This window comes from Rattus rattus, chromosome 1 (genome assembly GCF_011064425.1).
Source record: "Rattus rattus isolate New Zealand chromosome 1, Rrattus_CSIRO_v1, whole genome shotgun sequence".
Lineage (NCBI taxonomy): Eukaryota > Metazoa > Chordata > Mammalia > Rodentia > Muridae > Rattus > Rattus rattus.
Genome location: NC_046154.1, coordinates 24,081,240 through 24,094,862, shown reverse-complemented (window position 1 = coordinate 24,094,862; position 13,623 = coordinate 24,081,240). Strand labels below are relative to the sequence as shown.

The 13,623-nt window shown below is 44.2% G+C and overlaps 1 protein-coding gene across 2 annotated transcripts in view; it reads right to left on the bottom strand.

Moving 5' to 3' along the window:
* Cep85 (centrosomal protein 85) overlaps positions 1-13,623 on the bottom strand; it is a 48,270-nt gene that overhangs the window by 15,948 nt on the left and 18,699 nt on the right. The window contains exons 3-7 of one of the 2 annotated variants that reach the window (XM_032896498.1): positions 11,288-11,440; positions 5,858-6,552; positions 3,793-3,926; positions 3,239-3,356; positions 1,222-1,407 (exon numbers count right to left, since the gene is read on the bottom strand). In XM_032896498.1, coding sequence (XP_032752389.1) covers positions 1,222-1,407; positions 3,239-3,356; positions 3,793-3,926; positions 5,858-6,552; positions 11,288-11,440 — 1,286 coding nt within the window. Of the gene's footprint in view, positions 1-1,221; positions 1,408-3,238; positions 3,357-3,792; positions 3,927-5,857; positions 6,553-11,287; positions 11,503-13,623 lie in introns of those variants that run through there. The other variant, XM_032896497.1, reaches the window with a different exon arrangement.

Below are 13,623 nucleotides of genomic sequence, written 5' to 3'. Positions count from 1 at the left end.
CACTGAGAAGATAATCTTTCTGCCTTGTTTGTGAAGGATTTATCTAGATTAGGTTACTTGAGGAAGAAAGACCGGCCCCACATGTGGGTGGTGTCTCACATGGGCTGGAATCTTGGACTAAAAGGGCAAAAGAAAGCCTGCTGTGGTAGAAGCAGGTTTCTATGAAATCAAGGCCAGTGGCTCAGTGGGTAAAGGCACTTGCGACCAACTCTGATGACTTGAGTTCAATTCCCAGGACCCACACAGTGAAAAGAGAGAGAACCAACTCCCACAGTACTCTCTGTGTACTTGCCCCACATGAACAAGTGGACTTTAAAGAAAGAGGTGCTAGGCTGGAGAGATGGCTCAGTGGTTAAGAGCACTGACTGCTCCTCAGAGGTCCTGAGTTCAAATCCCAGCAACCATCAGTAATGAGATCTGATGCCCTCTTCTGGTGTGTCTGAAGACAGCTACAGTGTACTTATATATAATAAACAAATCTTAGAAAGAAAGAAAGAGAGAGAAAGGAAGAAAGAAAGAAAGACAGACAGACAGATAGATAGGCAAGCAAGCGCTGGCTGGGTGGTGGTGGCCAGTCATCAGGAGGCTGAGGCAGGCAGATCTGAGTTTGAAGCTGGCCTACAGAGAGAGTTCCAGGTCAGCCAGGGCTACACAGAGAGACCTTGTTTCAAAAAATAAACAGAATAGCACTGTTGGAACTGAGTTTTATACAAGTAGCCCAGAGTTCAATTAGTCCCCCAAGAATATTTTTGGAGAAAGTTATGAATTAGAGAACCAACCAAAACCCACAATTTTAAAGACCTTCCCTGATGGTGATGAATTTTCTCCTGAGGAGTTCTAAGAGCACTGACCAACTCACAATCTAGCTGCAAGCATGAAATCTTTCTCTATTTTTCAGCAGGATGAAGAGATACCAGACTGAATGGAGTTAAGTTTAACCCAGGCACTTAAACCTCTTGCTACGTGCCATCGGATATATCTGTGCCCAGGCTGGTTTCCCTCCAGGGAGCTGGCAGCCTAACAGAACCTGGGCTAGTCAGGGATTGTACAACTCTCCCTGACTGGAGCAGAGAAGTCAAGTTCCTTCTCTAGATGGGCCCTGTGTGAGAGGCCGATGACGTCTCACCTAATTGCTTCTCTTGGTTGGGGAACAGACTAAGTGGCAGAGAAGGAGGACTAATGACTCTCCAGAGGTTTAGAGCCATCAGTTCCTCAACTCACCCTTTCCTCCTGCTTCTTCCCCTCTTCCGAATGCTTCTGCAGTGTCACTTTGAGAGACTCCCTGATGAGCTGAATTTCAACTTCTGAAGCAGACAGTTTCTTTTCAAGCTCCATCTTCTCTTTGCTCAAGGCTTCTGTCTTCTGTGCAAACTGTGCCCGTAAGAAAGTGTTCTCCCGCTGCAACTCCTGCCAAAAACATTCTTAATATGTAACTGGTCCCCTATTACACATTTCCCATCACACTCTAGGTTAGTGTCATCCTTCTCCAGTGACTTCTATAGGCAGTGCTTCTTCTCTAGGACCAAGAGAATATCCTCCTTACTGGAATTTGCTTAGTTTTGAAATCTTACTCACTGGCCCATTGAATCAGAAATGCTAGGACAGGGGGTTGGGGATTTAGCTCAGTGGTAGAGCGCTTGCCCTGGGTTCGGTCCCCAGCTCCGAAAAAAAAAAAAAAAAAAAAAAAAAAAATGCTAGGGGCGGTTCCTTGTAATCTGTGCTGTGGTAAGCCCTCCAAGTGACTCAGATGTGCACCCAAATATGAGAACCACTGTTTTAACAGCAATACTACGAGCTGGAGAAGTGACTCATTAGTTAAGAACACTGGCTGCTCTTGCAGAAGACCAAACCTAGTTCAATACCACCACCCAAAGGGCAACTAACAACCACCTATAATTCTGGTTCAAGGGGATCTGAAGCCCCCTTCTGACCTCCGTGGGTACCAGGCACACAGTACAGTCATATAGGCAGGCAAAATACCCATCACATAAAAAAAGAAATAAATTGGGGTTGGGGATTTAGCTCAGTGGTAGAGCGCTTGCCTAGGAAGCGCAAGGCCCTGGGTTCGATCCCCAGCTCCGAAAAAAAACAGAACCAAAAAAAAAAAAAAAAAAAAAAAAAGAAATAAATTAAATTAAAACAAAACCCATAGCAATACCCAAGGAGACCTAGCACTGAGGAAGGACCACAGACAAACATCCTAAGACTCAGGCTGGAGGCCTGACTCCCTTTCCTCATCCTTGTTCTCATCAGTAAAGTAGCTGATACTCTGATGCTACTGGATTGAACAAAGCTTAATACCGTAATCTAATATTCATCACTCAAAAACACAAAAGGTACAATCTTGGTTTACAAAGCAGATTCCTTCTCAATCCTAATGGACAGTGACCCCAGTGAGAAAATGGTTTTCTCTAAGCTGTTCCTAGATACAAAGGAGTACAAATGAGAAGAGCTCCAAACTGCCTCTGCCTCTGCCACTCTATTTGACCAGCCTTGCAGATTAAGACTTCTAAGAATGCAGGGCAGTGGTATCGATACCTCTGATCCCAGCACTCAGGAAGCAGAGGCAGGCAGAGATCTCTGAGTTAGAGGCTGACCTGGTCTACAGAGCGAATTCCAGGACAGTCAGGACCACACAGAGAAACCCTGTCTCAGAAAAACCAAAAGAAAAAACAAAGAAAAGAGTTCTATAAGCTTGTAGAGATGGCTCAGCTATTAAGAGTACTAGATGCTCTTCCGGAGGACCTAGGACTGTAGCATCCACGTTAACAGTTTACAATCATTTCTAACTGCAGCCATCTCTGATGCCCTCTTCTGGCTTCCACACACACATAGGAGCTAAGGAGAGGCACACTGGTTTAGATTACTTGTAGCAATTGCACATCCTCTTCTGACTTCCTCAGCAGCAGGCATGAATACTGTGCACATATACACATGCAGACAACACATTCATACACATAAAAGCTTTTTTAAACCCCACCCATACACACAAACAAACAAACAAACAGAGAAAACACAGGACTTCTAAAACTATCGCTCGACTCTGCTTTCCCAGTATCTTCTGATACTGAGACACCTGGACTTTCCCCTGAAGCCTTTTCTAACCTCTCAATAGTTCAGCAAAGTTTAAGGCAGGGCACCTTTGTCATTTGACTCCTTTTGTATTTCCCGGATATCTAAGCCCAGGGAAATACTAAATTATAGTAAGAAGAGTTGCTGTTCTGGGGGCCATGCTCACCTGTAGCCTCAACAAGCAGACATCCCCAAAGGGGGCAGGGCGGCCCAAAAGTGCACTGTGGACTTGCAGTTCACTCTCTCGCACTTTCTGCTCCAGCTGAGAGATATGTTTCCTCTGCCTGCAAAAGCCAAGCAAGTCAGATCTGAAATCGGACACTAACACTGAATGCTTTACAGTATGAGCCCTTTCCTTAGATAGAAGGGTAACAACCCTCAGACCTTGACTCTAGACATCACATTTTGGAAGGCAGCTATGTATACCATACCACTGTACCACCGAAGTATGCTGGACATTATTATTTTGCTGAAAAGGCAGGACAAATGAGAAAAAGTTTAGCTGCAATGAACCACTCTGAATCCCCCCAAGCCTTCCTTCCATAGAGCCCCTGCAGAGACTGGCCTATCACATTAGTAAGATGCAGACCAAGCTGGCTCTACCTTGAGGAAAGGCAAGGCTTAAACCAGGGGATTAAGTGAGTGTCACACACATCCTGGCCTGGGCCCTACTTAAACAGAGCCTGGTCTTTTAGTGCCCCTGCCGTCCGTCTGTCTTACTTGTCAATGAGAAGCTCCTTCTCCTTCAGGAGATGTTCATTACTGTTCAAGATGCTGATCCACTGTGCTGGCTCTAAGGTGGGCAGTGATGGAGTGAAAGCAGCAGGATGGTGACAGATTGCTCCATTCTGAAGCTAGAAGACAAATAAACAGGCGAGAGAGGTTTAGGCTGACCTCAGGTACCTGCAAACACCCGAGGAGTAGTCAGTTAGGATTGGAAGTCAAGGTCTAGTCTGGCTCAGCCTGATAAAGCCAATGTTTTAAAAATAATTTTAGCTCTGATGCAAGACTGGAAAGAACTTGCCAGGCAGATATGTGCCAACTAAACTCTCTGCTCAGAAAGTGTCTAGTTTCTAAGGTTAGTTATTAAATCAGGAGCTCACAGATCAGGGAAGGAGAATACACCCTTCCATCTCATTCTTCAGTAGCACAGGTGGTGGGGTAGGGGGCACCAGGGACAGCTTAACAAAAGCCAACCAAGAGTGCTGGAGAGATGGCTCAGCTGTTAAGAACACTGACTGCTCTTCCAGATCAATGCCCTCTTCTAGTGTATCTGAAGACAGTGACAGTGTACTCACTCTTAAAAAAAATAGTCCAGGGGTTGGGGATTTAGCTCAGTGGTAGAGTGCTTGCCTAGCAAGTGCAAGGCCCTGGGTTCGGTCCCCAGCTCCAGAAAAAAAAAAGAAAAAAAAAAAAGCATTTAAAAAAAATAGTCCAACCAAGAGTTCAAAGCCACTGCCTATCCCTGCTCTTGCTGTTTTCAAGGAAGGGTCTATACCACCACATCCAGCTTCAAATACTGATGTGCAGGTAGGAAGGGACGGAGAACATAGATGGATGTCAGGAGACAACTGTGGAGTTGGGTCTCTCCTTTTACCTTTACATGGGTTCTGGAGCTAGAACTCATGTCCCAGGATTTTACAGCAGTGCTTAACCTGCTGACCAACCTCACTGGCCTTAAAGATAACCTTGAGGGCTGGATGTGGTGACCTTTAATCCCAGTACTGGGGAAGCAGAGGCAGGTGGCTTTTCTTCAGTTCAAGACCAGCCTGGGACAGCAAGCTCCAGGACAACCAGGACGAGAGAGAGAGAGAGAGAGAGAGAGAGAGAGAGAGAGAGAGAGAGAGAGAGAGAGAGAGAGACACAGACACTCTCTCACAAAAAAAAAAAAAAAAAAAGATGATCTTTAATCCTTAGTTCTGCTGTTTAACCTTTTTGCTGACCCTGAGCAGATTTATTCTACAAGCCTATAAATTTCTACTATTTAGTTCTCAAGTGCTGAGAACTAATACCGTTCTGTATGTGAAAGCAAGCAGCATCTGAGTATATGATTGGTGCTGGTGTCCTAAGTCTTTAGGCTTTCCCTCTAATTCTCTACTTTGGAGAACATATCTGGTCTTTTATCAAACCACCAACAGGTTCAGTGGCCAATAACTACATTTCATTTCCTATCTACAAACATCATCCTCATTCACAATTGCATTTTTTAACAGTTAAAACTTGTTAAGGTCAGGCTGGAGAGATAGTTCAGCGGTACTGCTCTTCCAGAGGTCCTGAGTTCAATTCCCAGCAACCACATGGTGGCTCACAACCATCTGTAATGAGATCTGATGCCCTCTTCTGGTGCATCTGAAGACAGCTACAGTATACTTATATATAATAAATAAATAAAAAAATAAAAAAATAAATCTTTAAAAAAACAAAACAAAACAAAAAAAACCTTAAGGCCAAAGTAGGCTAGAGAGAGAGAGATGACTCTGCAATTAAGCGCATGCAGAGGACCTGAGTTCAGTTCCTCGTACCCATGTCAGGTGGCTCACAACTGCCTTTAACGCCAACTCCAGGGGATCCACACCCTCTTCTGGCCTTCTTGGTCACTGCACTCACATGTACAAACCCACACTCACATATAATGTAATAATACAGCCAGGGCTATACAGAGAAACACTGTCACAAACAACCCAAACAAAAAGACCAAACAACCAAACACCCTAAAATGTATGAGACAAAATTATGAAGTTCAAGGAGGGACACAACATGTAAAATTCAAGAAACAGTTCTCTACCTGCATTTGTTCCATCTGTAACCGAATCAATTCCAACTGCTGTCGACAAGTACTGAGTTCACAGGATTGTTCTCCAGGATGCCAAGGGTCGGGACTTGGTTGCCAAACCTGAGAGGATAGTGACTTGGAAAGCCCAGGAGCAGGCTGGAGTCCCAAAGGGAGCACCCCACTGTTGCTAGCATGTGGTCCATTCCGCTCAAATACTGCACCACTGCCTGGTGCCTTCTTGGACTCCGGCAACACTTTGTATGCATCCTTATTGGTATCCGGTCTCGGGGTGGGGAAATGGGCTCGGTAATGTGGATCTGAATATAATGTCTCTAGCATGGCTGGCTGGTTAAGGGTAGACTCCATACTGGAAACATCAAACTTCCTCATCTCCCCCTCTCTTTCATGGCCCACTGCTGGAAACCAGGACTGTTGAATCCCATTTTCTCCAGCAGCACTAGGGAGGTACATAAAATCTCTTGAGAGGCCCGGAGAACGCTTCACCGCACCGAAGTCTCCGTTTCTGGTCATCCCCACACCTTCAGTCAATCCTGACAAAGGGAGTTTAGCAGAAGGAGGCCCGGAAGGTGTAGGGCTTGGTTTGGCAGGAGAGGCCCCCAAAGTGGAAGGCATCACATGGGCTGTTGGAATGGTTATGTGGCTTTTGATTGGCTGGAAGGAAGGGCTGCCACTTGAGCTGCAAAAATCTGTGGAGAGAAGAGTCTTCCATGAGTCAATATTAAAGCAGCAGTTTTCTTGTTTGGTTGCAATGCCAGATATTCTTTGTTTTCAGACCAAGCAGAGAGTGACCGGAAGGAGCAGAGAGGAGTTGCAAGCAGTGGCTTACAACTATGATCCTAGCACTTGGAGGCTGAAGTAGAAGAATTATCCTGAGTTTGAGACCAGTATGGGCTACACTGACATTTCCGGGCCAGTCATGGCTACAGAATAAAACCCTTGCCTCCTAAAAAAAGGAAGAAAAAAAAATCATACGACAACTTGAGAAAGCTGAAAACTAAACTTAAAAAGAAATCACTTACTTTAAGGGAAATGAAATAGGTCCTACTCTTCTGGAAGCTGGACAAATTTAAATTATAATCTAAATTAATAAAAACAATTTTCCTTCCAGGGAGGGCCAGACCAGACCCTCTGAGCTCCGAAAGCTTCTCAGTGAAAGTGAGGAGTGAGTCCAAACTACCTTGAAGCTAGACAGACAGACGGACTGCCCAGGATCCAGGCAGGAGCACAGCATCTGAGTCAGGAGTGTTCTCTCTCCCACACCCCAGAGCCGACTGCCTGCACATCCAAGGTTATTCTTAGTAACTCTCAGGTTTCACCCTAGCACACTGAGCACGCTCACGTGGGTAAATACAGAAATCTTCTGTTTTGTATTTTGTCGTCTACTTGCCTTCTTGTTTGTACTAGAGTATGATTTTAAACTTTTGTCAGATTGAACTTATATTTATTTGAGGCCCACCTGGGGTACGTAGCTTGCTGAAAGCTAGCCTGAGCTATACACTGAGACCCTGTCTCAAAACAAAACAAAACAAAACATCTTTAAAACCAAAACAAATAACAAGTACATCCAATCCAAATTATACCATGTAACTTATGTAAAGTATACAACTTCCTATATTTAGGTTATCATGGTGGTATATAAAAGATTATTCTAAAACAAAACAGAACCAAACCAATACCACCACCACCAAACTAAGCTAGAGTGGTTGTACAAACCGATAACTCTACTAACACCTGAGATGCTAAGGAGGGAGGATTACAAATTCAAGACCAGATTGAGCTACAGATGAAATTCCAGGCAGGCTGGGCTACACAGTCAAACTCTGTTACAAACAAGCAAGCACACAGAATCCCCCCAAACCAGAGTAACTTCTGTAAGATAACACGCACTAGCCTCTTAGGATCAAAAAGGAAAGTTCTGAAACAGCCTTTACAGTTCAGGACTCAAATACGACTAGTTAAAGGTCGAAGGAGACTGCAGTCAGTCTAAGCCCAGTTGGCCATCTATCTGATGTCCTCAGGATCAGATCTGGGACGAGAGCACCATCCCACAGCTCTCAGAAGAGGTCCCTGTCCTGCTCCCACCGCTTAGTGATCAAAGAGGACACTGAGACTACAAGCACTGCTAAAACAATGAACTCAGACCCAGGCTTTAAAACATCAAGTCACACCTGAAGTCCGAATTGTCTGTTAGAATATTTTGAAAGAGAAAAGCAGTACTTACTTTCAAACTTGCACTATATTCTACGGTTTTCAAAGGTATTCCAGATTTAGTTTTTGGGATTTTTGTGAAAAGACAGCCACAGTTCCCCAAATCATGGAGCTTTTGATATTTCAAGTCTATAATCCTAAATCTCTTCCTCATATCCTATCACTCAAAAGCCAGTTCATTCTTCCTAACAATCCTCTGCTCATGGTATGGAGAGAGTCAGTTATTCCTAAGAATAGATCCGCTCTAACTACATTCCACACAGGTTGTAAGTGCCAGTTTGACTCAGTCCAGCAACTTTGGGTTGAATAATTCTATTCTGAAGCAATTGGGACCAAAAGTGCTATAAATGTCAGAAGGGGACAGGAGATAAATGGGGGATATTTGCACAGATTTGACTGGCTGGGCATCTTTAACACATAATTCTGAAATCTAAAAAGCCTAATTTAAAAAATCAAGCTGAGGGACTGGAGAGATTGGGCTGCTCTTCCAGAGGACTGGGGTTCAATTCCCAGTACCCACATGGCAGCTCACAATTATCTGTAACTCCAGTTCCAGGGGATCTGATACCCTCATATAGACATATATGTCGGCAAAATACCAATCAATGCTCATAAAATAAAAAATAAATAAGAGAAAAATCAAGCAGACAGGATGGAGTGGAGAGAGCCTGTGGTTCCATTAGTTGCCTTCCAATCTTTGACTACACAGAGACTTCAAGGTCTCTGAGTTACTACATGAGACACTGTCTCTAAAACCTAAAAAAGGTAAAATCTTACAGCATAGGACTGGGTTAGTATAGTCCAGTGATAGAGCACTTGCCTAATATGTACAAAAGCCCTTGATTTGATCTCCAGCAACACACACAGAGTCACAGTATAAAAATAAATATTGCAGAAAAGTAGGTGTGGGGTGGGGGGTTGGGGAGACTGTGTAGTTGATAAAGTACTTGCTGTGGAAAGAATGGCCAGCCCAGTTTAATACCAGCCCCATGCAAAAGCTGAGCAAGATAGCAAAAGCCTTTCATCCCAGTGCCATAGAATCCTTGAGGCCTGTTGGGCTGGCGGTGTGGCTCAGTCAATGGGCTCAAGGTTCAGGTGGTAGAGTGCATCTGCCTGCTGGCATTCATGAAGTCCTAGGTGAACCTCTCACACTGCGTAACTGGGCAGTATAGCATACACTCACAGAGAGTGGGAAGGTAAGAAGGTCAAGGCCATCCTTGGCTACACATAAGTCCTAGAACAGCCTGGGACAGACGAAGCACCTTGTGGAGGGGTGGGGTGGGGAGGGGAAAGGAAAGCAAAAATGAAAAGGAGGGGAGAGGAGAGAGGAGAAGAGAGACCAAGACTTTAGCAAGCAAAACAACAACAACAAAACGAACAAACAAAAAACCTGTGTGCTTGTGTGGTGCTGGAAGTTAAACTCAGGGCCAGCACTTTCCCTTAGCCCCAAAAGAAATGAAACAGATTTAACATTCTTGTTCCCATTTAAATTTTTTGAGACAGTGTCATGTAGGCCTGGGTGTTGGGCCCTACCTTGGTGTTTCCTTCCCCCCTTGCTGAGCCTTTTAGCCTGCTATAGCAAGAAATTGTTTACACCCTTGGCAGCTGCTCTTAGCCCCTGATTTGGGGCTGGCATTTTCCATGGCACCCTTCCTCCCCACCGGGCCTTCCAGCTTGTTGTTGTTAAGAAGTTGTTTATGCCCCTGATTGGACCCCGGACTTTTCACCACACAGACTTTTCCTGTTGTCCTGGTTGGGGATGTTCACCTGCCTTGTTGTTTTCCACAGCTTTTGCCTCGGGTATATAAGGAGATCTCAGTAAAGCCTTGGGGGCACTCGCTGAAAATGGGTGACCCGTGTACTTGTTTTCTTTCTTTTTTTTTTTTTGGTTCTTTTTTTTTCCGGAGCTGGGGACCGAACCCAGGGCCTTGCGCTTCCTAGGCAAGCGCACTACCACTGAGCTAAATCCCCAACCCCACGTGTTTTCTTTCAATCCTGCAGACCTACACCTGATATTCACACACTGGTGGTGCAGGCGCCGACACCTGAGGGCGGGAGGACTGATAAATGGTGGAGCCACAACTCAGGTGATCATGCATGGTAGGCAAGTACTGAGCCCTCTTTGTTTTATTGGAACATGGTCTACAAAGTGACCTAGGTTAACCTCAAACTTAAAATTTTTTTTTAAATTACACTATAAAAAAAATTGATTATGTGTGTGCATGCGCTCACACACACACAGTGCATCTGTAGGAGGTCAGAGGACAACTTACGGTGCTCTCCTCCCACCAGGAGAGGTTTACAGAGGCAGGTTCAAGAGAGAACAGACTAGACACAGGTGAAGAATGGGCCAGAGAACGAGAAGGAGTAGAAGATCAAAACAGAGTGCCAAAGTTAGTTTGAGGCCAAACAGAGCAGTTCAAGAGAAGCAGAGAGAGAGAAGCCAGATTGAATCAGTGTAGAGAGAAGTTTGAGCCCAAACAGCTGAGTTGAACCAGTCAGAGCTCAGAAAGAAAAAGAAAGGGTGAACTTATTTATTCAGAGGCTGAAAACAATCTAGGCCCAGATAAGATTACAGGAGGCTAGAAGCTTCCAGGACAATGCCAAGGTTAGCAGATGGAAGCAGTAAGCTTCCGAGACAATTACCAATAGGAGAATAAAAGCTATTTTTACCTCCTACCATTCCTGCTTCATTTTATTTTTTTATTACGAGATGGGATGGTGGCACACGCCTGTATGTAACAGGTACTTGGGAGATGGAAGCAGGAAGTCAGCTTACTCCTGAGCACACAGCAAGTTCAAAGACAGCCTGGTCTACATAAGACACTGTCCCCAAACCAAAAACAATACACACTTAAAAAAAGATTTATGGGCTGGAGAGATGGCTCAGTGGTTAAGAGCACTGACTGCTCTTCCAGAGGTCTGAGTTCAAATCCACCAACCACATGGTGGCTCACAACCATGGGTCTGTAATGGGATCCAATGCCCTCTTCTGGTGTGTAGGCATAAGATGAAGGCACAACACTCTGTACATAAAAAATACATAAATCTTAGAAATAAGAAAAGAAAGAAGCACCCTTGAGATTATTAATGGTTATTTAGACCCATGACTGGAGAGCCTGTCCTTATGATCATTCTGTAAATGACAATACTAGTGGAATTCAAACAGAAAAAGGCAGTGTACGCTGACAATCAGAGCGGAATCAACCTTACCCTCTGCAATGTCTGAGCATGACGTTCCAATGGCTGTGTCCCCACTGTCAGCTATGCTTGAGCAGCGGCTGAAGCGGCTCCGAAAGGCCTCTGAGATAACTGGTGTCTGCCATTCAGTTCCCAGAGAACTGCCTTTTTGAATCACATTGGAACCTGTAACGAGAGGCATTTTTCATTTTAGTGTGATCCAGCTGATGAAATTCAATTAAGCACTTTTTTCAGGTGTAAGGTCAATAAATTTTAATTTAGGTGATTTCAAATATAATTCCATAACTGTCTATGCACATTGTTGAAGCTCAAGATTTCTCAAGATAAGCACTTTTCAAAGAATTGGTGCTTAATCCAGTTGTGTTGCTAGCCTGTATAACAAGAACATTTAGTTTAATAGTCAATTAAACACCTAGAGCTACATTCTACCTCAATTATACCTTAATATAAGACCTTATCATAGCAACATAGAAAGACTCACAGTAGATCCATGCTCTAAGAGCGTACTGCACTGCAATGGAGTTCTTGAAACCCTAATCAGCACTGAAACATTGCCAACAGGCTGACTGCTAACAAAGCAGTACATGGGAAACCCAGGGGCTTGTCTCCGATGGCTGTGTCCACAGCACACAAGTAACCCTGCAAAACAGCAGCAGGCCACACCTTTCTTACTCTCAGCGGCATTTCAGCTACCATGAGCTACTTGACTTACTTTTGTTGCTTAGTTTTATTTCTCTATTGTTGTAGTTTCTTCTGGTTTTTGAGGCATGGTCTTACAATAAAGCCTGGGCTAACCTGGGCTAGCCTGACACTTGCCATGTATGCCAACTAGGCTGGTCTCAAACTTACGGAGCCTGTCTCTGCTTCTAGAACTCTGGGATTAAAGGCATGTTCTGTTTTCTTGAGATATGGTTATCACACTGGCTGGTGTCAAACTCATGGCAACCCACTATGTCAGTCTCCTGGGCACTGGGATTAGAGTGTGAGTCACTGGGCTCAGCTCAGGTAGCTGATTCTTAATGAAAATAACATGAAACCTGAAAATATTAAAAGACAAGTAGGATCTATCAAGAAGCCTGGTATAGTGCCACCACATACCCATAATCCTGTTCTTGGAAGGTAGAAGGACAAGGACAGCCACATTTATATGGCTATTTCCAGGCCAGTCAAGGCTACATAGGGAGACCCTGTCTTAAAAACAAGTCATCTTGGGGGCTGGAGAGATGACTCAGCCATTAGCAGATGACTGCTCTTCCAGAGGTCCTGAGTTCAATTCCCAGCAACCACATGGTGGCTCACAACCATCTGTAATGAGATCTGGTGCCCTCTCCTGGTGTGTCTGAAGACAGCTACAGTGTACTCATACATGAAATAAATAAATCTTTAAAAAGAAGTCATCTTTAGGAATTTGTTTTTTTTCTTCTTTTTTCCTTTTTTGGTTTGGCAACAGAGTCCTGCCCTCACCACACACACACACACACACACACACACACACACACACACACACACACACACACACACACACTGAGAACTTGAAGCCACCATACTTTATCTAGTCTACAGAAAGAGAGCGATGGAATACATGCCCAGGTCTAATAACTGCATACTTTGCATGGGTTCTCAACGGATGAGGTTATTCTGACCTAAAATATCCTTCAATGTATAGCCTATGCAGTCTACACATCATAGAATGATTTAATATCCCTGGTCTCTACCAACTAATTATCAGTAGCAACCCTCATTCAATCACAGTGATGTGTGAATTATCCCATATGTCCCAAGGCCACACATACAACAGGCATTTCAGTTCTTTGCTGAAAACTACTGCCAGTCTGAACCAGGGTACCAACAACAGGTCAATCAGATACATCTTGAAAGTTAATCCAAAAAGGTTAAGGTGGGTCAGTGTGGTGGTGCATCTAGTCTGATCATAGAGATAGGCATCTCATTAAGTTCAAGGGCTACATAGCAAGTTCCCGTCTAGCCAGTGTTACAGTGAGGACAATACAAAGAACCATGTGGGGCTGGGGAAATGGCTCAGCACTGAAGAGCACTGAAGAGCCTGCTTTCCAGGGGACCCAGACTGGATTCCCAGCACCTACGTACACAATCATCTCTAACTCCAGTTCTTCTGGCCTCTCAGGGTACCGGCATGCACTTGACACAGACATACATGCAGGCAGAACACTTAAACACATAAAATCTTTAAAAATTTTAAATGAAAAAAAATTTTTTAAAAATCCGGTTTCTGAACAGGTAAGAAAAAAAAAAAAAAAGACTAACAGAACCCGACTTCAAAGCTGTTGGAATGTACTGTTAGGCAAGTTAGATTAGGATTTTCTAAAAAT